Source organism: Prionailurus bengalensis, chromosome B3 (assembly GCF_016509475.1).
Source record: "Prionailurus bengalensis isolate Pbe53 chromosome B3, Fcat_Pben_1.1_paternal_pri, whole genome shotgun sequence".
NCBI lineage: Eukaryota > Metazoa > Chordata > Mammalia > Carnivora > Felidae > Prionailurus > Prionailurus bengalensis.
Window position 1 is genome coordinate 32,638,317 of NC_057355.1, and position 24,282 is coordinate 32,662,598.

The 24,282-nt window shown below is 40.9% G+C and overlaps 2 protein-coding genes across 3 annotated transcripts in view; one reads left to right on the forward strand and one right to left on the reverse strand.

Moving 5' to 3' along the window:
* Nucleotides 1-1,337, forward strand: part of NPTN (neuroplastin) — a 73,568-nt gene extending 72,231 nt beyond the window's left edge. For both annotated transcript variants that reach the window (XM_043555055.1, XM_043555056.1), the window contains exon 9: nucleotides 313-1,337. The gene's annotated coding sequence lies outside the window, so the exon portion shown is untranslated. The remainder of the gene's footprint in view (nucleotides 1-312) is intronic.
* The window catches only part of REC114 (REC114 meiotic recombination protein), a 106,257-nt gene continuing 83,310 nt past the window's right edge, over nucleotides 1,336-24,282 (reverse strand). The window contains exons 3-6 of the mRNA XM_043555057.1: nucleotides 18,303-18,386; nucleotides 9,934-10,146; nucleotides 4,362-4,451; nucleotides 1,336-1,600 (exon numbers count right to left, since the gene is read on the reverse strand). Of these exons, the coding sequence (XP_043410992.1) occupies nucleotides 1,436-1,600; nucleotides 4,362-4,451; nucleotides 9,934-10,146; nucleotides 18,303-18,386 (552 nt within the window). The 3' untranslated portion in view covers nucleotides 1,336-1,435. The remainder of the gene's footprint in view (nucleotides 1,601-4,361; nucleotides 4,452-9,933; nucleotides 10,147-18,302; nucleotides 18,387-24,282) is intronic.

Below are 24,282 nucleotides of genomic sequence, written 5' to 3' on the forward strand. Positions count from 1 at the left end.
TATGGTGTTTCAAAATGCATCCTTTGCACCACTATTTAACTGTATTTTTTAAAAAAAGGTAAAAATTGTCACCTTGGGTGGATTATTCCCAGAGGCCAGTTAATTCCACTTTGCTTGTGAGGGCAAGGCAAGAATGGTGGCCGGGCATAGCTGGGCCAGAGTGCCTTCCATGCCGGCACATGGAGATCAGAGTTTCACACCACATCCCTGCGCGTGCTGTCTGAACCAAAGCTTTGTTGTATGTAGGATTTGGTGTAGTCTTCAGGGACAGTGCATATTCCCTTTTAATTTCCAAATACTTTTTCTTCACAGATCTTTAGGTTCCTGAAACTGGTGGCAACATGATCTGCTAAATTTTCTGCTTGGACCTCTTTGGTTCTCTCCCCTTTTAAGTGAGCAGCACCACAAATGACTGTCTAAAGCATGCCTTATTTAGCCTTTCCTGTAAGGGTGATCTAGTCAGGTACATTTTAAACAATGCTTCAGTGTAGAAGGTGTAAACTATTTGGGGCTTGATGTGCTGTGAATGTTGCTTTTTTTCCCCCCTTTGTTAAAATATTTAAGTAGAAGTGAAAAGGTCCTCTGAGGATCGGATCATGCATGCGCCATTTTTTACTTAATGCAGCTGTTAAATTGGCAAAGCTCTAAAATGCACTGCTGCCATCTAGTGATAACATTTTTGTAAAGTACAGCAAAACCTACAGATATATACAGTATATAAATATATATATATATATTTATATTTTTGGGGGTGGGAGAAATCCAAAATAAAATAAATGCTTGTTTCATTTTTTAGCTGCTGATATTCATTCCTTACTGTATGTTGTCAGATGAGGAGATTGTGCAGTTCTGGTACATAAAGATGAGTAATATAAACTGAAATCTATAATTTTAAGGGCTTAACCTATGACTTTGATAAAAAGCTGGAACACTCCACTGAATGGATATATTGAATTGCAGTATATATGTATGATTGCTTTTTAAGTGATTATTTTTTCTTCTGTTAAATCATGTAAATTCTTAAATCCTTTTGCACTGATGTGTTGAACCTTATTGTACATTCAATTAAGGCAAACTTTTATAATTTACCTTTTGTTTTCAATGACCTTGAAATGTTATAGCATGGTATTCTATGCAACTAGTTATCCTCTGGGGTTGACACTGTATTTTTCACATTGATTTAAAACAGTTGAGTGTAGATTTTCTCACCCGGCAGGGTTCTCATGCGGTGTGTAACCGTAGATGCATGTACTTGTGTTCTGTGTAAGTGTTGAAGTGCAATGATGTATAAAAAAGTGGATTCACTGTTTTTAAAAATAAAACATTGATAAAAGGTGCTTGGAATAATACTCTTTATTCTTGTATCTAATCTTAGGAGGAAGCACTTTTTCAGTGAACTTTTTCAAGTTCCTTAGTTCTGTATGTACGTGGAGTGTTAATTTCTCAATCCTGTCAGCTTTTTAAGTTCCTTTTCCACCTCTTCCACAAATGCGGGGAAATTCTGATCCATGAGGCATAAGCGTAGAAAGGGGCGTAAGTCTTCCGTGTCCCACGCAGATTGTTCATAGACCGGGGACAGCTCCTCTGACACCAGGAGAGACTAGGGGGATTCCAGAAGAGTAGTTTATTAGTGATTATAGCCAAAAGCAATGGCTTGAAATAACACAGAAAAACTTTGCTTTTAGGAAATATCAGGGAAACACCAAAAATTAGTGTTTATTACCTTTACGGGGTTCCTATATATAATGCCTCTACACATAGGAAGTGAGATAAACTTGTATCCTTAAGCATGTCAAATTAATGAAATGATTTACAAAGGTAAGGTCCTGCTTTAATGAAGAATACTGTGTTAACATTTTGTGGGTAAGAAAGTTGTCAATGAATGAAATGCACTAGCTTAGTTCATCTTTCTCACCTCCCAGATGAATGGGTGTGAGCCGTCACCTTGTGGAAGGCGGGTTCTGAATGTAATAGAGGTCACAAACTCACTGTCCAAAGGAGATAATTAGCTCACTCATGTCTCTTTCCAGTCCTGTCCACGAAGTTTGACAGGGAGAGGCATGTAACTATCACCACAGAGAAGACAGGGACATTTCCATACCTCTCCACCTCCCGCCGCAAATTTCTTCATGCTGCCTACACTCTTATGTCAAACAACCCCTGGCAAGCAACCGCTGATCTGTTCTCCATTACTCTGTAGCTTTACCTTTTCCAGAATGTCATAAATGGAAGTTCTATAATGTCAAGCATTTTTTCACATGCTTATTTGCCACCTGTATGACTTCTTTGGTAACTTGCAGTGTTTTAAACCAGCTGAGGGGCGCCTGGGTGGCTCAGTCAGTTAAGTGTCCCAACTCTTGATTTCAGCTCAGGTCATGATCTCATGGTTTGTGGGATTAAAACCTGAGTCAGGCTCTGTGCTGACAGTCTGGAACCTGCTTGGAATTCTGTCTCTCCCTCTCTCTGCCCCTTCCCCTCCCCCGCTCAGTTGTCTCTCTCAAAATAAAAAAAAATAATAACCAGCTGAGTAAGTTGCCCAGATTTAGATATCAGAGTTCAAATGAAAGTCTGACTGTGCTTGGCAATTTGGAAGATACGGTGACAGCAGATCCACAGTCTACTGTGATACGATGGGCTCCAGCCCTGCTGTGTTACATCTGTGTTTGCTGCTTGACTCAGTTGTCATATTTACTCTTCACACTCCATCTACTAGGTAGGTGGTTTTATGCCCTTTCTATGAATGGCATGGTTTGGTGTGTTTTCGTGTGCACAATTGATATTTCTCTAGAAACTGTAATAGAAATTTAATAAATTCAAACTAGCCTCTCAGAAGAATGTGAAAGTAACATGGAGCCCTGTTCTCCAGTGAGAGCCACTGTTAGCAGGTCAGTGTATCTCTTTCCAGACCTATTTTGTGTGTTTGTGTTTCTATAAAAACTAAACCATCCATGCTGTTTTTAACCTTTTAAAAAACTTAATTACAAACATCTTTCCATGTCAACAGATAGGGATATATATCACTTTTGTTGACTGTATTTTTATCCCATTTGTGGTTATACCACACTTAAAACCACTTAGTATCCTACTAGTGCACATTTATGTTGTTGCCAGTTTTGTTACTATGAACAACACTGAAGAGCATCCTTATGTGTATGTTTGTGTAGCTGAAATGGAATTCTAGGTAATAAGATACAACATTAAATTGGTTCCTAAAATGTTTTATGCACTTATGTTCATGCAACAACTTGTCCAGAAGGTTAGAGCAAATGAGAAACCTATCTGAGCCGCCCGCCTGGTGCATGGTTCGTACGTGGTTCTCCACTATGTAAATACGCTGGGCTACGGTCCGCCTTCTGCCGCATCTGATCTTTCCTGAATAACGATATCATACCCTGCCTTGTTTCCATGTTTTCCTCAGCCACTCATTCAATTAACCTCTAACCACAATGCAGATATGAGGCTACAAACTGGGGCACTGTGGAGTTTGTCCTGCTGCTGGACAAAGAGGCTTTTAATTTTTTTGTTGTTGTGGTTGCTAAGTTATTAAAAGAAATAGATGTGAATTCTTATTTAATCGTCTTAAATTTTTAATTGTAGGACTATTTATTTTGAGTGGTAAGCCAGATGGAGGAAACACCCATATTTTCCATTTTATACTACTGTTAGCACAGTTCAATAAATACATTAAAAAGAAAACTCATCCTTAAATACTGATTTCCATGCAGAACTGTGTGGAAAGCACAAGCTGTTGGCCGGAGAGCTGCTGTCGAGCGCAGCAGGGAACACAGTGAGGAGGAGACAGGCCTCCAGGAGCTCCCAGCAGAGCAGGGCATCAAGCAACCCTGAATTTGAATGAATAGGTTATGTGGGATGCTTTGGTAACAGCAAGCTGCAAGGGGAGGGGAATGTCTGAAAGCAAGCCTGTGGGAACAAGGCTGAATCCTCCCAGGTTTCCGGACATCCTCAGCTCTTAGCACTGGAAATTTGCTGCTACAGAGACCATCACTGAGCTGGCTCCAAATTCATATTGATACCTGTCTTAGGATAGTTCTCAATCTCATTTTGGAAATTAAATGGAAGTTCTTCCCTTTATTTCTCTTTGGGAGCGTGGCAATTAAATTCTTTATGTCACACGTTGAAAAGCTAACAGCGCCCCCACCCCCTCCTCGGAGGGCAGCTCTTCAGTGGCGCCACCGCACCCGACGGCGCAGGTAGGCGGAAGCGGCCCCGTCTGTCTCTACTGTCCTCTCTCTGCTGGCACTTCACGTCACTATTCCACAGAGGGGTGAACAGAAGGATACAAATTCCTCAGGATCACTTTTTTTCGTGACCAAGGAAGACAACAGGGAAATAGGCCCTACCTGAGCCAACCAACTCACTGAGGTCCTTCCTCCTGAAGTCCCTGTGCCGGCCGGTCCATGCTGCTGCTGCTTCTCTGGCTTCTGGTGTGACTGCAATTAGGAGACGAGCTGAACGTAATCAGAAATGCCACTGGCCATCATAGGACTGGCAACACACGTACTTGTGTGAAAAGAAAATACCAGTGTCAGTAAAGGCATAAAGTCATTGTCAGTGGACTCTGTCCTGGTTTAAGCTGGGCTGTCCCTCGATTTACTACAGGAGGGGGTTATGGACAGAGTTTCTGTCTGAGGTTCCTGCCCTGCGCCTGGTGTTCCTCGGTGTCTCACCGGCTGTCCAACCCCATCATGTCCTCCTGTCTTCAGAGGCCCAGCCCAGGACCATGTGCTGGTGCTGGAGGGCAGTGGACACTGTCCAGATTCCGATAATGATTTTGTTTTTAAAGTTTATTTATTTTGAGAGAGCAGGAGAGAGCACGTGGGGGAGGGGCAGAGAGAAAAAATCCCAAGCAGGCTCCGTGCTGACAGCACGGAGCCCGATGTGGGGCTCGAACTCACAAACTGCCAAGATCATGACCTGAGCTGAAACCAAGAATTGGGACGCTCAACCAACTGAGCTCAACCAACTAGGCGCCCCTGATTTGTTACTTTCTGAGAGTTACAACTCAAGTAATACATGGTCACGACAGAAAAGCAAAGCAGGGGAAGAAATAAACCCTATGATTTCAAGATAACCATATGCTTTTAATAAAACTTTAAAAAAAAAATATCATTTTAGACATTCCAAGGGAATGAGTTCTTCTGTTAGTAAAATACCAAGATCTCTTCATTCAGCAGTGTTAGTGCCTACCACGGAAAGAGCCACGGAGAACAAGGTAGTGGTCCAGCCCTCAAGAACCCACAGCCAAGTGAGAACCTAACAAGTAGAACAGTGATTAGCATGCAACCTAAGAGGTGCTAGAATGAAGGCAGGTATAAGACTTCAAGCTTACAGTGGAGGGGGTGAGCCATAGTAGGTGGTACACTAAGCATGAAGTGTAGGGATGCTTCAGAATCTATTTCAAAAGAATCTACAATGTGAGGGGGTTTTCTTGGATAGAGCGCAGGCAAAAGCACAGTGTAGGAGGTGGCCTGGAGGCCTAAAAGGCCTCCGAAGGCCGCCTCTACTTAAGAGCACAGTTTCCGAAACCCCACCACCCCTCCTTCCTAGCCACGTGTCTGCAGCTCTGGCTAGGTTTTGGATACCTGGGGCTATTGCACACAGGTGCGCCCGTCCCACATACAAGCTGGTGGCATAGAGAGAGAAACCAGGCTCTCCCTAGAAGATGCCTCTAACAGCATCACGTCACGGCTGGCAGAAGTCAGAGTGTCCAAATTTTGTCTCCTCTTACGTGAAGCTGACTATTGCTAGTAGTGGGTATTAACAGAAAAGTAATAGGTATTAACACTAGGTACTAACAGAAAAGCAGATCTGGAAGCATCAAAAACGGGAGGGAGACAGGAAGGAAAGAACAAAAAGAAAACTAGTCAGGAATACTAAAAATGAGCAAAAACATAAGGGACTCTAGTGAATCAGGAGTCCTTAGGCAAACCCCCTTTCTCTGTCCAGTTTCCTCATCTGTAAAAATAAAAGACTCCAGTGCCTGGCATTTCTTCTAGCTCTGACTTTTGATGCTTTCCTAGAGTACCAGTTCACGTCACACATGTTCTTCAAACACGGGGCAGACAACAACCCAACATCATGTTGCACGCTTGGCTACGCTGGAGAGTAGCCAAGTGTGATGGAACCACCTGAGGTGAGTAGGCGGCTCCGGGATCAGACCGTCCTCCACCCAAGTGCACAGACAAGGGAGGTGCTGTGCACACAGTAACTGGAGCCTCATGGCTGCTTTCTTCTTTTGGACTTCTTGTATCAACAACAGACAGTTCAGCTGGGAACTGCCATTCGCCCTCCTGTCTTTCCTTTCCCCCTTCTTTGGGGTGGGCTGGGCTGCCTTAGAAGCCCTCAGGTTGAGAAGCCTTGGTTAGGCCACAGTTGGTAAAATTACAAGGCTGAGGAAGAATAAAAACCAAATGTTCTGGGAAATGACTGAAGAACGTGAAATGAAAAGACAGGAAATTATCTCTACCTGCAAAGAAGAGAACTATTTCAGATAAGAAGGTATATATGAGGCATTGGGGAAATGACACCTGAGTCCAGGAGGGCAGCAAGAGGACTAGAACTTGGCTACAGCTTGCAACTCTCAAGATGGATTCTGAGAAAGGGAACGTGATACCAAATTTGCACAGGAGCAGCTACGACAAACCTGGGAATGTTTTGCCATTAGGAAGACTAGAATGTTCTAGGCAGTATTTCACAATGTCTACACTCTGGCAAATTAACCTAGTGGCTTTACCTTGTCTTCTGCTCTGCAGCTGTAGACGTTCCATCTTACGGTCCCCTTGCCTTGGGAGTTCTGACCCTTGCTTACTGACCAGCGCGCTAACGTGTTCACTTGCAAGGGAACACAGATCTGGGAGGGTAACGGTACTGGCAATAATAGTAATAATGAACAATGTTATTTAGATGTTTGCCAGGCATTGTACTATGTCTGTATATACAGCATTTCCGTCTTGCCATGTTACAGATGAGGTGCAGGGGCTCACGAAATCACGCGGCCACTAGCAGGGCCAGGATTCAAACCTAGATCCGTTTTGATTCTGAAGCCTGTGGTCTTTGCACAGCATTGCATAACCCCCAACTGCAGATCGTCAAAGTCCCTGAATACAGCATCGAGGAAAGATATGAAAAATTTCTAGCCACTCTGGGGATATTTCTACCTGGGTATTGGGGGCCAGCCTTTGAAATCAGAGCTAGAACTTCCATTTGTTGCTGTAGCTCAGAACCCTCAGTCTGCATCTGCTCCTACATGCTACAGCCTCAATTTATCTTCTTATATTTAGATACGTGTGTAGCCTGGTTAGGCTCCAGCCTGGCGTGTCTTCATTGCCTTTATAAGGCATTCCAGACGTACTTCCCAAATTCTAGCACCCTATTCGGTTCCTGTCCCACTCCACGCACTGGGTACCGTAATCTGAATCTAATAACGATCGATGAAACCTACAAAAGAAGACATTCTACTTAGGGGGCAAAGGATCATAAACTAATAGAGTACCTTGTAATAAACCACTCCATCCCATTTGCAGGGAAGGGATTCTTAATATAGCAGGAGCTGATGTGGCAAAATGAAACCAGATCCAGGGTTTGTAAGAAATGGAGCTTTAGCATGAAGAAATCTTCACAAAGATCAGACAAACAAATGGAGGGAAAGAATTCTAGAAATCTTATTTGGCAAACTGAACACATTCAAGAGGAAATCATACAGCACTTGTTGAAAGAAAAAGACCTTATGATAAATAATGTAAATTTATGTTCCCCCTAGATAAATTATGAACCACAAGAAACTTGGTGATAAAACAGCAACAATGAATGGTCTTGCTCCATTGAGTTTAAGGGCCCTTATAGGATGAAAGGCTAGAAAGCCAGGTTTGGAAAATCATTTCTCAAAGTAGAAAATAAAAAACCCAACTTGAAACTAGAATTTCATCTCAAAAGCAGAGGCAAATGCCTATGCTAACAGCATTTGGGATTAGGCCAAAGAAGCATGAGAATATGTACTTCCTGGAGAAATTCTGTAACAGTGCTTCTCAAACTTAGGATCACAAGCTCCTTCTATGATCTGACAAACTATTGAGGCCCTCGGACAGTGGCTTTTTAGGCTATATCTAATATTTACATGTTAAAAGTGAAAGCAAAAATTAAAAATATTCATTTAAAAGTGAACCCAATATATGTTATTTAAAATGTTTATGAAAAGTAACTCTATTTCCTAAAATAAAGATGTCATGATTTTGCAAATCTCTGGAATGTCTAGCTTAATGGAAGACGGCTTGACTCTCCTATCTACTGCATTCAGTCTGTTGCTTTGGATGAGGTACATGAAGAAAGTCTGGCTTCACATAGATACATAGATGGAAAAGGCAGAAGTATCTTACAGTAGCCTTTTTGGATAATTGTGGATAGATATTCTTTGATAGAACACCAAAACTCAACAATTCACTGGTTTTTAAAAGTTAGCTGTATACATGGAATCTGAAATCATAGCAATTAACTTGTTACACTCTGTTATATTAAAACCACTGGTCTGTTTTGCACTTTGAATGGATCTTTTATCCGTGCATGATTTTGTAGCATCATTGGATTGGTCATTTGGAAAATACTGATTGGCTGGACTATACAGATCTTCCAAAATGTTGAAACATCTTGTCACGTAATTGTATCCAAAGAAAAACACTCATGTTCGTTAAAAGCACTATCAGAATAGTCTTCTGAGTTAGGGAGCTGTGGAGGTCAAGTGGCAGATATATACACGTTTTCCAAGAGTCCAATTTTTCCTTGAAAAGCTTACTTAATCATTGTCGATAAATACTATTAGTTGTTTTCCTGAAATGATAGGCTCCCTTCATTTGAGAAAGTGTCCACTGAATGCCCAAGTATGAATAACCCTAGTCTATCTTGTTCTTTCAAGTACTAACGGTGTTCCGTGAAGAAGGCCGGTTCAGCGCCCAGCACAGGCCCTCAGGCACTTCCCTTCCAAACAGCCACCATGCCTCCCAGGGCACAGCAGCTCTGCCTGTGTTCTTACTGCGAGTGATTGGTGAAGACTGATCACCACCTGCACAGTTTGAGGCCACTACCTTGATGGGCACCAAGGTGACAGCAGCTTTGCTCACAATTCTTTTGTCAGATTAATGCAAATACTGACAAAGTGAAAAGGGAAAATAACATCTCAGTATTATAAAAATAATGGTGACTTTATGGACCCCTTGAGAAAGGTCTCAGGAAAGGGTCCACAGACCATACTTTGAGAACCACTGTCTATGACGACACCCAGAATGCAGCCGGGACACCTGGCTAATCTGATGTCTAGGATTATAGGTAGCTACAATGAGGATCAATCTTCAATCTAAACAAGTCAGTCAACATTATGGGGGCGCCTGGGTGGCTCAGTCAGGTGTCCAACTCTTGATTTCGACTCAGGTCATGATCTCATGGTTTGGGAGTTTGAGCCCCACATTGGGCTCACTGATGGCGTGAGGCCTGCTTGCAATCTTCTCTCTGCTGCTCATGTGCGCCCTCTCTCTCAAAATAAACAAACTTAAAAATATTTTTAAAAATACGTCACTCGGGGTGCCTGGGTGGCTCAGTCGGTTGAGCGTCCGACCTTGGCTCAGGTCGTGATCTCCCGGTTCAGGAGTTCGAGCCCCGCGTCAGGCTCTGTACTGACAGCTCAGAGCCTGGAGCCTGTTTCAGATTCTGTGTCTCCCTCTCTCTCTGCCCTGTACCCACTTGTGCTCTGTCTCTCTCAAAAATGAATAAACATTAAAAAAAATTTTTTTTTCAAATATGTCACTCAACACTAGGTATCTTTTAACCTACAAACCGGATAGATTCAACACATTCCACTGTGATTTCGTCCCCATAAAGCAATACTTTGTCAGGTTTCTCATGCAGCCAACACACTGGCCTACTTACCCGGTGCTGCGGTGGGATGTGCTGTGCACAATCCTTCCCTTGGCTTTCACCTGCCCCCAGCAGGCCAGCACTTGGCCTGAGTTCCTGGCTGACTCTGTCAGGCTCCTGGACGGTCACATACTGGGCCAGCTTCTGCACGCAGCTGCAGCAGCTTTCCAGCGCCTGCTCCTTGGACCCTCCACTAAACTGCACCCGGAACATGCGGCTCTTGTTCTGTTGGACAGATGCAAAGTTCCCCCTAGAAGCCCTCACTTTTATTTACTGTGGGCACCTCTAGGGAGTGCTTCCCTTTGCGGGGAGCGGTAACTCTAGATTGTTAATGTGGATAGAGAAAAGGCAGTAATTTCTTTTCTTCCCCCTTTGGGGAGCTGCTCATACTAAATTTGTTTCCTTCAGGGAATTGACATCAACAAAAATGGAAAAGCCCGTATCATACAGACCAGGAAAGTCACTACTGACTACAGTAAAATACCGGTGTTTTGTCTCACTCTGGAATAAAGATTTCATAGCTTCTAATTCCTTAGGTGAAAAATCAGTGCTAGCTCAACAAAATTTTTCTAAACCTAAGTATATAAAAGAGCAAACTGGGTACACGGTACTCTAAACAAACCAGCGAAGTTGACAAACGAGACTGGGGAACAGGGGACAGGCAGATGCTAAGAGCTAACGAAGCTCCTATTAGCAATCTGTAGTGCCCTTTATTCTTAAAGAAGCCAGACTACCACACAAATTGCCTTTTGCCTTTAATTTACTGTATGAGTTCCACCCCTTGGCAAATCAGCAAATGTGGGAGAGATGCAGTTAGAATTGTAAAAAATTTGGCAACTACATCAAACTTACTGGCTTGTAAGTTTAAAACTAGAACTAAACTGTAACAGTAACAATGATAAATCCAGTATTTTAGTAGCAATAGTTTCCTGTTTTTCTAGTCTAATATTCCATCTAGTTTAGAGGAGTCGATATATACCAAACAGATGGTATGTATCGTGTGCCTTTGTTCAGTTTCTTCCGTAAAGAAATCCAGATGCTAACTCAGCACAGTGACATTTATTAAACACATAAATCACTCTGCTAACAGGAAAATGTTTCTAGCTAGAGTTCACAAAATCCTGTAAGTTCCCACAGGTAAAAATTCCTTGGTTTGCCTAGTTCCAATTTGCACTATTTACATTTTTAGATAAAGCCATTAGGCAAAGCCACATATTTAAGTTAGAGAAAACTCTGAGCATGGCTAAGTGATGGATGGTAAGGTGTCATGTTTAGAAGAACAGACCCTGCCCCCCTCCTTACTGCCACTGTTGGGTGATCTTATCTTTTAATTCGTTTCGTCTTTTTCCTAAGTATAAAATAATCCATTATCATCCCCTACAACAATGAATATATATAATGTATAAAATATTAATATATATATATATATATATATATATATGGTAGACTATACTACTGTTTAGTAACCTGATTTTTTTATTTAATAAGAAGTATAAAATAGAAGTATAGTTCATTGCTCTCAATGGCTGAAGGGTAGTCCTTTATTTAACTGGCCCCTACCAACATTTATCTATAGCCTTTTTCCTATTGTAAGCCACAAAGCTTTGGTAGGCATTCTTATACATACATCTGTGCATAAATGCCTAAAAGCAGATTTGCCTGGTCAAAAGGTCTTGGGTATTTTGGTAGTGCCAAACTGCCGTGGGCGGGATAGTATCAATTTACTCCCACTGAGAGTCTCTCCAACACTGGAGATTCTTATTCTTTTAAATTAAAAAAATTTTTTTTAAGTTTATTTTTGAGAGAGAGCACCGGCAAATGTGCACACATGCATGGAGCAGGGGCAGAGAGAGGGAGACAGAGGTTCCAAAGCAGGCTCCCCCTGACAGCACAGAGCCCAATGTGGGATCTCATGAACCAGGAGATCATGACCTGAGCTGAAGTTGGACACTTAACCAACTGAGCCATCCCAGGAGCCCCTCTTTTAAATGTTTTTAAATCTACTAGGGTAACATAGATTTTTATTGCAGAATTTCATTTCTTTGATTACAAATAAGGTTGAATATTTTTCTTCTGCATATTGGTCATTTGTATCTCTCCTGTATTGCCTATTCATTTCCTTAGCCATTTTGCTCTTGGATGAATAAATCCCCAGACTCTCAAGAGTAACTGAAAGCTGATTTTTCCCTGAGGAAGGGAAAAGAACTGATAAGACAACTATACGTTTCATTTTTGGTAACTCTATGCATCGTTTTTTATAAAACTGACCTGATTTCCTGTTTACAATTAATTAGCTGTTTCCAATTTACTTACACTACTTTAAACTCTATATGAAGACATCTATATGAAATACCTTTTTTAGGGGTGCCTCGGTGGCTCAGTTGGTTGAGTATCTGACTTCAGCTCAGATCATGATCTGACGGTTCATGGGTTCAAGCCCCACATCGGGCTCTGTGCTGACAGCTCAGAGCCTGGAGCGTGCCTTGGATTCTGTGTCTCCCTCTTTCTCTGCCCCCTCCCCTGCTTGTGCTCTGTCTCTCTCTCAAAAATAAATAAACATTAAACAAATTTTTAAAAAAGTAATTAAAAAAGAAATACCTTTTTTATATGAAATACCTTTATATATTTCCATGCTGATTTTGTAATTAACCTTTTGAAAAGTAATCACATCAAAAATTGTACCTCTCAGCTGGATGAAAAGCTGTATACAGAAACAGATGAGTATTAAGTGTATTGTCAGGGCAAAAATCTCAGACCAATCATGTAAGCCTAGAGGTGTCTGTATGTGAATGTGCATAAGAAGGAGTCTGGACAGTTAGGGTTTCTTTAGAATGTAGTTCCCAGAATGACAGGGTAGGCTATATGTTCAATAGCCTAACTGAAGCCTGGCTCCGTGTTTGCTTCTGTAAAATTCTCAGGTACAATTTGAGCTTTATCATCTGAAGCCAGAAATATCACCTCAATGCATGTGGACCCAAGATAAAACTAAGGTACATCAAGAAAAATGTGACAGTGAGTTACATCACCATCCCACATCCTCAGTGCCGTGGGGCACAATGGAAAACTGTCACTGGGTTAACAAAAAGGACTCCTAGGTTGAAAATCTTAATCAGATTTATTCTTATGCCATAATTAAGTGAGAAAGGGCTTCTTGTGGTGAAATGAAAAGTTTTCAAGTATGTATCAACAGCCATGAACTGGCCTAAATATAGTCTATCGTCTAAGGAGATTAACTCAAAATTACTGTATTTTAGGTGATGGCGTAATGTTAGATTGTTCTCTCCTATTTTAGAACACTTAATTTCAAGTTATTACAACAAACAGAAAATTCCCTTCACACAGACGCCTTGAGGAAACAAAAGTTAAGGATAAGGGCTTGCGCCTCTCTTGACACTTCCCTTCATGTACTCACATGAAAGTCAGGCTCCAGCTTCTGGAAGGCATTGGCCCAGTAAATTCTGACTCTTGGGCATGAACAGCATCTCCTTTTGGAGATTCTTAAGCCTCAGGCTCTACAGCTGGTATTATATGGTGCCAGCATACGTGGAAGACAGGCACCTGGTTAACACCACGTGGGAGGAGAACCACAGAGATACAAGTCCTCACCAGCTTGCCGGGTTTTCCTGCTGGTTTTAGATTCAATGCTCAGATCTATATAGTCTCCCATCACTAGGACCCCAACCAAAGCAGTTTTCCCCACCACTGGTAGAGAATTCCTCCACCATAGAAAAGGAGGGAGAGGGGAGTACAGAAAAAGGACTTAATGAGAGAAGGGGCTTCAACACTTTTCTTTGATCCTTTACTCTGAAACCAAGAGGCATTACTCAAAGCCTAGGCTAGACAAAATCATGAGAACATTCTTCAGTGAGTTATTGGGGGCAAAGAGGAGAGTGGTTTATGTTTATTCCTTTAAACCAAAGTCCCTTTAGGTAGGTAATTACATGTTGACCCTTTGCCGGTTGGCCTGGACCATTTTGATCAGAATTACTAACAAAAAAAAAGGAAGCCCAACTTACAAGTAGGCAGAACTTATATAATCTACTTACTTCAGCCAGAGGGAAAAGAAGTAACTTTTATTATCCACAGAATTTAAGCTATACTAAATTGCTGATAACAGAATAAAAATTTTATTTCAAAATACTTCTTCCATTTATCAACTTAAACACTGGTGTTTGTTACATAATACTTGGTTAATTAAAAGTTATCCAAGGCAAGGAACACCAAAGATATCCTTTTCCAGGTAGGGCAAAAATAACAATCTGGTGGTTCAATATTAATATATCAAGTCAATACATCATTGAAAGGAAAAAGAAAGACAAGATCTTGGTAAGGTGTCAAAAAGCTTTTGATAAAATTTAATATGTAATCCTGAGAAAAGTATTGATAGATAAACTATAACTGAAAGAATATTTCCCTTAAATGGTAAAGAATATCCATGCAGTCAACAGCTAGAAATGTTTTTTTTTTTTAATTTTTTTTTTTTAACGTTTATTTATTTTTGAGACAGAGAGAGACACAGCATGAATGGGGGAGGGGCAGAGAGAGAGGGAAACACAGAATCGGAAGCAGGCTCCAGGCTCTGAGGCATCAGCCCAGAGCCCGACGCGGGGCTCGAACTCGCGGACCGCGAGATCGTGACCTGAGCCGAAGTCGGACGCTTAACCGACTGAGCCACGCAGGCGCCCCTAGAAATGTTCTTAACATCTAAACACTTCTTCCCATTCAGGTCAGGAAGATGTCAAAGATGACGCTATAACCATAAAATTAATGTTCTGAAGGGTCTAGATAATTCAGTAAGGTGAGAAAAGTAATAAATATAAACTACTGGAAATAACTATAATTGTCATTGTAGATTATAAAATCACTTTCCTAGAAATTAAAACAATTAACAAATTATCAGTTAATAAAAGTTTAGTAAGGAAGCTAAATTTCAATTCAGAAAAAATCTAATAATAAGCAGCTAGAAATAACTTTGGGGTAAAGAATATCATTCCCAGTAACAGTTGGCACAACTATGTAGCAATATTTCTAAAAACTACATATATGGCATATATACAAATACATATAACTACACAAATTACATAAACATATTTCTACATAGCATGTAATCTATACATGTATATAACATGTAATCTCTATACATATTCTGTCTAAATACTTTGAAGAGGAAAGTAAGTCAAAACTAGCCAGTAAGTGATTCAAAGAAGAAATATAGATGGCTAACAAAGACACAAAAAATGTTCATTCTCATTTGTTATCAAAGAAATGCAAATTAAAGGAAGATGTTCATTTTTGCCAATCAGATTGGAAGCTAGCTTTTTAAAAAGTTATTTTTAATATTTTTAATGTTTATTTATTTTAGAGAAAGCAGAAGTGTGCATGAGCAGGGGAGGGGCAGAGAGAGAGGGAGACAGAGAATCTCAAGCGGGCTCCATGCTGTCAGCACAGAGCCTGATGTGGGGCTTGGACTCAAGAACTGTGAAATCATGACCTGAGCCAAAATCAAGAGTCAGACGTTTAACCGAGCCACCCAGACGCCCCAATAGTTATTTACTTTGGGGACAGAGAGTGTGTGAGTGGGCGGGTGTGGAGTGAGTAGGGAAGAGCAGAGAGAGAAGGAGAGAGAATCCCAAGCAGGCTCCACGCTCTCAGCATGGAGTCTGACATAGGGCTTGATCTCATGAACCATGAGATCATGAACTGTGCCAAAATTTAAATGATACGCCCTATTAGAATTTGGATAAATGAGCATTCTCACATACCACTAGTTCTGTAGAAACAGAAACAACCTACAGAGAGGGCAAATGTACAAGATAAATATATATTCTAGGCTTCTGTCTCAAGAGCCCTGCAAATAAATCCTTATGAAAATCAAAACATTTTTATAATAGTGGAAACGTGGGGATTAGTTAACTGAATTATGTTGCATCCAAACAATAAAATGCTAGGTAGCCACAAACAATCACATTTTCAAAGACTAAGAAATGACTTGGTATAATATTCCTGACATAATGTTACATGACAAGAGGGCAGGATACAAAGTACTCTGTATACTACAATCCCAAGTTTATAAATTATCTATACAGCAGACACAGGGTTCATTGCCATGAGCTGATACATACAAGAGGCTGGAAAAGCCAAGCACTCATTTTGCTAATATTAGCAGATTGGAATTGGCCACATTACATTGTCTGGTCCATGAGACATAAGTAGGCATATTCTAGGGGTTGTGCAAGGTGGAAGCCTCATAGAAAGTTTATGCTTTCCTTATGAAAGGGACAGATGAAGCTGGTTTTCCCTCAATAGACATTCAATAGAGCTATAGCAACCATTTTGCAAATGTGAGGGAGAGGCCAAGGAATTGCTAAGATGTTGACCTTGGCACTGTGAAATTGCTGAGCCAAAGCTACCACCTCCCTATTTCTGTTATTTAGTGAAAAAAAAAAAAAATACACCCCTAATTTTGGGGGCCACTATGTCTGGATTTTTCTGTCATGTGCATCTGAATGCTATCTTGACATAATATACCTGCCACATAGCAACTTTAAAATGTTAATAATGATTATTTTTCAGTGGTCAAAATTATGGTTGGTTTTTATTTTACTCTTTATAGTTAAAAATTGTAATAGTACATATCAGGAAAAAATTAGAACTCACATATCAGACATACGGCACGGTGTAACTTTTAGAAAGACATATACAGTTGACTCTTGCAATGTGGGAGTGAGGAGTGCTGAAATTCCGAGTAGAACTTGTGACACCCCCAGAACTTAGCTACTAACAGCCTACTATTAACAGGAAGCTTACTGATAACATAAACAGTCAATTAACACATTTTATATGTTACATGTGTATATACTGTATTCTTAGAATGAAGTAAGCTAGAGAAAAGAAACTGTTAAGAAAATCATAAGGAAAATACACTTATTTATCAGAAAAAAAAAAAAAAATCCACAAGTTCAAGCCTGCGAGTTCAAACTCATGTTGTTCTGGCATGACAGTCCCAGGCTGGGAGTCAGAAGATAAGTCGGTGGCCCAGTTCTCTGACAGCCAGTTACAACCTTGACTGTTGGCATAAGTTGAATTCTGTGCCCTCATACATAAATGAAAAGAGGGGCTCTTGAGTATGTGCTCCAGACCCCTTTGGCAATCTGGTGAAGCCAGTGAATTGCTTCTCAAAACAATGTGTATGTGTGTGTTTTAATAAAGTTTATTTATTTATTTTGAGAGAGCAGAGCCTGTCATTGCAGCCCAGTGTAGGGCTTGAACCCACAAAGTGTGAGATCAAGACCTGAGCCGAAACCAAGAGTCAGACACTCAACCAACTGAGCCACCCAGCTCTCCCCACCCCAGCACCCCCCTCGCCCCTGGTCAAAACAATGTTTTTAATCACATAAAATACATTGGATTATAAAGGAAACCAATTATACTGAAGTAGTTTACTACAATATTAAAACACTAATTTGTGAATTAACAATACATATGCTTAACACATGACTAAAAAGCTCTAGCAGAGGGACTAATCACCACCATAATTCTGAGGCAGTGATGAGCCTGACACTGAAGATACCTGTGATGCGGCATGAAAGTAGCTGATTTCTACTGGGGCAAAGGTCTAATACGACTGGGCTCTGATGCCTACATTCATAGCTGAAGGAAATGATACATCTCAGTTAGGTGTCAGTGAATATCTACGCAGTTCATGGTCTCCTGAATTCTTTAAGGACCCTTTGGAGGGTCTGTGAACCCCAGGCTAAGACCCTTCTATTAGGTGCTCTATTAGATGCTCTTCCAACTCTCAGTCTATGAGCCCATGAAAAATTAGGAGCTTTCACCTAAATTTCAATATTATCTACTGGGTGAATGTTAACAGACTGTTTTTTTTTAACAGTTATTTCTGAAAGAAAATAATCCAGGTGATTAGTCTGTATTGTATGTTTCTCTGATGAGGATCATTCTTTATGTTTAATGCAGCTAGGAAGCAAGTAAAAGGGAAATTTTTGAATATTGAAAAGGGAAAATGAAAAGACACAGTAAAGCATTCGAAAATAGTAAGACAAACAATGATGTACCCCACATCCTCGCAGTTTGTGCCTGGGGACTGGAGAATGGTTGCACGGCTCTGTCAGACAGGCGTCGACAGATCAATCAAAGCCCTGGCTCTTCAGAAACACCCTCTTGCTAACTAGGCTTCTGCCTCTCTACACACCTTGTTTCATGTTATGTTCCCAAGACAAACCTTTCTTAAACATACATATTCTTCCCAGGACCATTTCCCCTGCAAACAGAAGCTCCCGCACTCACTCCACCCCCACGCATAGTTAGAAGATGACAAGGGTACGATCATTTGCTTAAAAATAGTTGGCTACACAGTATCTTGCCTTTATCGTTGTTCCAAACAACAGACAATCCATGCGTCTCACAATCTTCAACCAGTTCTTGCTACCAATGAGTGAAAACCCTTCCTGAAACAAAATAATTAAGCACAATTAGCTGTCAGAAGCAAAAAGGGACATGGAGAATAGCTATGGTGCAGCTGCTTCCCATTGGAAAGTTGTAGACTGATTCTTAGATTAAGCAGAGTAGAAATGACTCAACATCACCCGTTGCCAAGGATGACCATTCCAGTAAGTCCTAAGGCTCTTCCTGCCTGATCAACAGTAACAGTCTCAGCTTTGCTTAAACTTTTCATACTGAAAATCAATAAAATATTAAAGATAGTTAATGTCCATAGTCATATTTGCTATAAAATACATTTCTAGGATTTGCCAATATGTTGGTAATTCGATACATCCGTGTAAGTAAAGAGGATTTCCATTATAAGAATTTATTAACTTATCTGACACGTCTAACTACACAGAGTTCTCTTCATGAGAATCTCATTTTCCGATTCCTACAAATGGAAAAATCGAAGCAACTTGTTTTTGGATGCTGAATGTCTAGTTCTTCATTTCAATCTGAAAGAAGAAAAGGCAAAGAGGGCAGTAGAGGGCACACTAGTCTCAAAAGAGAGATGGCAGTTAGATCTTTATGGTAGAAAGATGAACTTTTTCTGCAGCTTATTAACAGCAAACAATTGATCATTTAACCATTATGGTCACTCATAAGCTCCAATTATGTCAGTGGATTTCCTCAGTTAAGAAGCCTGTCAAGTTAGAATGTGTTAGGCTCCACTAATACTAATCCAGGGAACTGAAAATCTAGCAGTATACAAATCCTGCCTACACTGCCTGTCTACCTTGTAGTGTTAATCCACCAGAGCCAGGGAAGGCTGCTGGAAGAATCTGAGAAAACTCCTACTTTTAGAAAACAAAAGAAAATGTCCCTTATAAATAATGAACCCTCATAGAGTCTCTCTTCCTAAATCTGTATCTGGTGGAACCACAACTTCCAGAAAAATGGAGAGCCCGGGAAAACCGTGTGTTAATTCCTTGGCATTTTCATTTGAAAAAGAAAAAAAAAAACAAAAACATGCTGATTCTAAGAGTTTCATCATTAGTTAGTAGCTTTTATTTTTTTAGTGAAAAAAGGCAAACCATCTGTGATTTCTTAAAACTCAGAATTAGCAAAAAGAAATGTGTTCACTATCAGATCCTAAACATGTAGATACTGTAGTGTAAAACAGCAGTATACAAAGACCCTGGCACTCACACACATTGTTGGTGGAAAGTGCAAACTGGTACAACTCTTATGGAGGATGATTTGGCAATATCAGGATTACCAGCACAGTACTCTCTAACCCAGCAACTCCAATCCTGGGAATTCATTTCACAGATCAATCTGCACACATGGGAAGTGATGCATGGACAAGGTTAAGCATTTCTGCATTTCTAACAGTACAAGACTGGAAGCAATTCAAGTATACATCAACAGTGGGCTGGTTCAATATGGTACTCTACAACAGAATACTATACAACTGTACAAAAATAATGCTCTATATCAGTGCTGTTCAGTAGAAATATAATTTGAGCCACATATGTAATTTTACATTTTCTAATAGCCACATTTTATAAGAAGTTGGCAAAATTTTAATATTTTAATTAACTTAATATGTCAAAACGTGTCAACATGTAAACACTGTAAAACATTACGGCAGTGTAAAAAAATGAAACTAAGTCTCTGAAACCCAGTGTGTTTTACACTTAACACCACATCTTAATTTGGATACTGCATTTTTGATGGCTGAAGTGCAAGGTCATTCTACCAAAATAATGTTTAATGGGAAAATAATTTACACTGCTTCCATTTTAAAATCTAAATTTAAATTTAAATTCTGGTTTTCATTTCACATTTCGAGTGTTCAGTAGCCACTTATGGCCAGTCTGTTGCTGCCTTCTCAGACAGTGTAGTTCTATGATACGTACCAATCTCTAAGCTATATTGTTCAGCAAAAAGCAAGTGACAGAACAGTGTCCACAATATAGTACATTTTGATAAGAAAATGAGGAAACAAAGTATATTCTTATTACTTGCTTATATTTACATTAAAAAGAAACTGGAAGGATTAGTACAGACTAAGAAAAAAAGCTATCTGTACAGAGTGGGAGTAACCAGTGCAGATGGGGGCAGGGGTTGGAGTAAGATTTTTTACTCTATGTCTTTTTTTGAAAAAATATTTATATTTTGGGAAAGTGCAAGTGGTGGAGGGGCAGAGAGAATGGGACAGAGGCTCTGAAGCAGGTTCTGCGCTGACAGGCTGACAGCAGTGAGCCTGATATGGGGCTCAAACTCACAAACTGTGAGTTCATGACCTTAAGCCGAAGTTGGGCGCTCAACTGACTGAGCCACCCAGGTGCCCCTACTCTATGTCTTTTTATATTGCTTTGTGTTTTGAACTACATAAGCCTGTTCTGCATTTATGTGGGAATATCTGTGAAAACAAGGACACCCATTCCAATACGGCAAAAACTCAAGGAAGAGGTAGAAGACCTAAAGAAATGATAAATCCATGGGAACTCTGTACGATTTTTATAACTTTTCTGTAAATCCCAAACTATTCTAGAATGAAAAGCTGATTAAAAAAAAAAAGAAAGAAAGAAATGAACAGCTCTTGGCCCTGCCCTGATCTCACCTGTTCCTGTCTCTAGTGCAGTTTGGGCTCTAAGGGACATCTTCACTGGACTGCTCCACAGATCTCTCCATGTAAGCTTGTCCAGCTGGATCTCGACAGTTGTCCTCTGCACACATTGCCATTCCTACACGGTGTTGCCTTAGTAAATGGCATCATGCACACCTGCCTGTCACCCAAACGATCACTGGGCATCATGCTTGACTCCTCCTTTCCTCACTCCTCCCTCAACACCAAGAAGTCCTCCAAGATCCTACCCCCAAACAGCTTCCTCACCCACCATTCTCCCCACGTACACTGCCACTGCTGCAGCAGGCCACCACCAGTTGTCCCCAGAATTGCCACACGATCCTTGGATCTGGTCCCCAGATCCCCTGGTCCGCTAGAAATTAGGTCCAGGCCTAGTTTCTCCATCTATTTGTGCTACTGCCAGAATAGTAATTTGTAAAACAAGCATCAGATGAAGTCATTCCCTTTCGATGCCACCGCCTCATCATCCCCTCCCTCACCGCTTGCAAGAAGCACCTGCCAGATAGAGTTCAAATTCCTCAGTGCATGTAAATTTCTAACATTTGGCTTCTGCCTTTCATGTGTGATTATTTCCTTCAATTCTCATCTAAACGCTGTACCGGAGCCCATACAAAGCTCCCTGAAGTTCTGCAAATGCGCCATGCTCCTCACACCTGGATTTTGTTGTACAGCTCTCTTCTGAAATGGCTTCCTTTTTCATTGATTTTTGAAAACGCAGCTTTATCTCCACAATTCCCCGAGACTAAGTTGGCTGACCTCAGAATTCTGTGCTCTCAAAGGATCTTGTACTTACCTCATAAGTGGTTACATTTCATAGACTGAGGAGGAATCTCTGAGCAGGCAAGGCAGGTTCTAGAATGTGTCTCATTACCCCCTTGAGATCCCAGCAACTAGCACAATGTTTAGCAAATGGTACTGGATCCACCCCAGTGGCCGCTCCACTTAGGACTCTGTGCAGTGGCCATGTGGGGAAAAGTGGTGTCTCCTCCCTGACAGTGTCTCTCATTCGAGCCATGTTAGAGCCCTTCATAAAACCTGTCCAAACCATTTGCCTTAGAACTTTGTATATGTCTTCTCTCTGCCTCTCCCCCTGATGTTTTTTTCTAATTAACCTCCAATCATTATTCATTTCATCCCTAACCTCACTTGGGTCATGCTGTTAAGACTTTCTCATAGCACACACAGCACTGATCACAGTTGGTGTGTCTGTAGTGATTATTTGCTTTATGTCTATTTTTTCCCTCATTGTAAGCCCCATGCAGGCAGGGGCTATATTTGTTTTTTGCTCACTACTGGATATATACCACCCATAATAGTGTTTGACACTGGAAGATGCTTCAGTGAGTTTTCAGTGAATGAAAGAATGAAGCTCTTTCTTAAAATTAACAGAATATTTCATGCCAGTATGTCTTGGGAACAATGAAGCCCATACATTTATTACCTGTCCAATGATGCAGAACATCTTACTTTTATTTGACTCATACCAATCTTGTTGAAGATTCAAAAAGTGCTTTTTCATCCTAATGTTTTGGGCTTTAATAAAGAAGCCTGTGTACCTAACCACTTGCCATTCATACATTCCTAGATTTTAATAATGCATCTCCCTGTCTCTGAAAATCCACCTCTTTGAATCTCCTTTAAGGCTTATCCATCTGATAAATTCAGTTTAGCTCAACTGACAGCTCCTGTATGCAGCCTCTCCTGACTTTCTCAGATAGTTAAGTAAACCTGCTCTGTGCACCTACAGCACACTGTACCAGCTGCTACTAAAGACTCACCATCACTGAGCTCTACTACGGCTGACTACTGTGCTATAGGTTAAAAAGACACAGAAGCTGCCTAAGGGCAGGGGAGAATGCATCAGAATCACCCAGGGAGCTACTCCTCCTGGTGCTCAGGATACTGTTCCATCACCTGGTCAAAAACCACTGCCATAAGAAGCCACGGCTACCTGAAGAGAGTCTGCCATATCCCTTTGAAGTGCTGGGTGGTGGAAAATGGTTAGGAATTAATAGCATAGGGTAAGAGGGGGAAAAAGAGAGGAGTACTCTAGGAAATGCAAAATTTACCACCGACGAAAGAATAGAGGCAAAACTAAGAAGTCATGTCTAAGATAGAGGCATGCAGAAGCTAAAGGGAATAAGACTTTCAAATAGAGAATGATCGACAGTGTCAGGTGATGCACAGGGATGGAGTGAAAATAAGGGCTATGAAGTCTGCACCGAATTCAGCAGGTGGGACTAGATGCTACTAGGTCTGTGTATGTGCCACTCTACCTCACTCTCCTTCTAGATCCCACTTTATTGCAAACTCCATGAGACCAAGAATTGTTTCATTCATCTTTGTATCTTGCGTGTCTATTGAATTAAAAAAGGAGTGCCAATCTCTGGCCCCCTCACCCCCGCCATGTCCTCTGATCATCCTGTAGCCTATTCCCTCCTGCTGTCCAGCTCCAGCACAGTCTCTCTGCAGTGGCACAAAGCCACATGATTCCAAGGGGCACCATACCACACTTTTGTATATATAAACAGAACCGCAAACTTTGATTTTCAAGTATTATAAATGACAAAGTTCATTTCTAGAGTTTAGTTATCCACCTTCTCCTTGGCCTCCATTACCATAAATAATTAACAGTTACCAGAAAGGAAGCCAATCAAAAGAAAGTAAAAAGGAATTAATTAATGGAGAGGTCAGAGGTAGACAATGTGATATCCAAGAATGATGGCGGGGGGCGGGGGAGGGTGGGAACCTACACCTTCACCCTGACTAAACTGTTTCCCTTGCTGTTGATTCTATTACTGAACTAGTTTCGTTAGTGGTTCAGACTCCTCCCAGGTCTGAGCAGGCAAGCCATGAGGGCATCATGGGGGTCGTCGCACTTAGCTAAGTAAATTAGCTTTCAAACCATGCCAGATATGATCATAAGTGCTGTGAAGGAACAGCATTTTACTTTTATGGAAGTAACAATTAAAAAATGCTCACACCTGCTACAAATACTCTGATTCAGAGGAAAACAGCAGAGGAGAATATGGTTACAAAAATAACTCGATGACTAACCATTAGACAACCTACCTAGTCCTTAACCCCAGAACACCCAAAGGGCTTCTTGATGAATGTGAGGTGTTTAGGTGCCAGGTGATGTATTTAAAAACTAGATCCTGTCTTAAATTTCAGAGTTGTGTTTCTGACTCACTTTGCCTGGAGCTCAAGGTCTGTGAGGTTCAAGTTACATTGAAGATAGGAAAAAAATATCCATGATACAA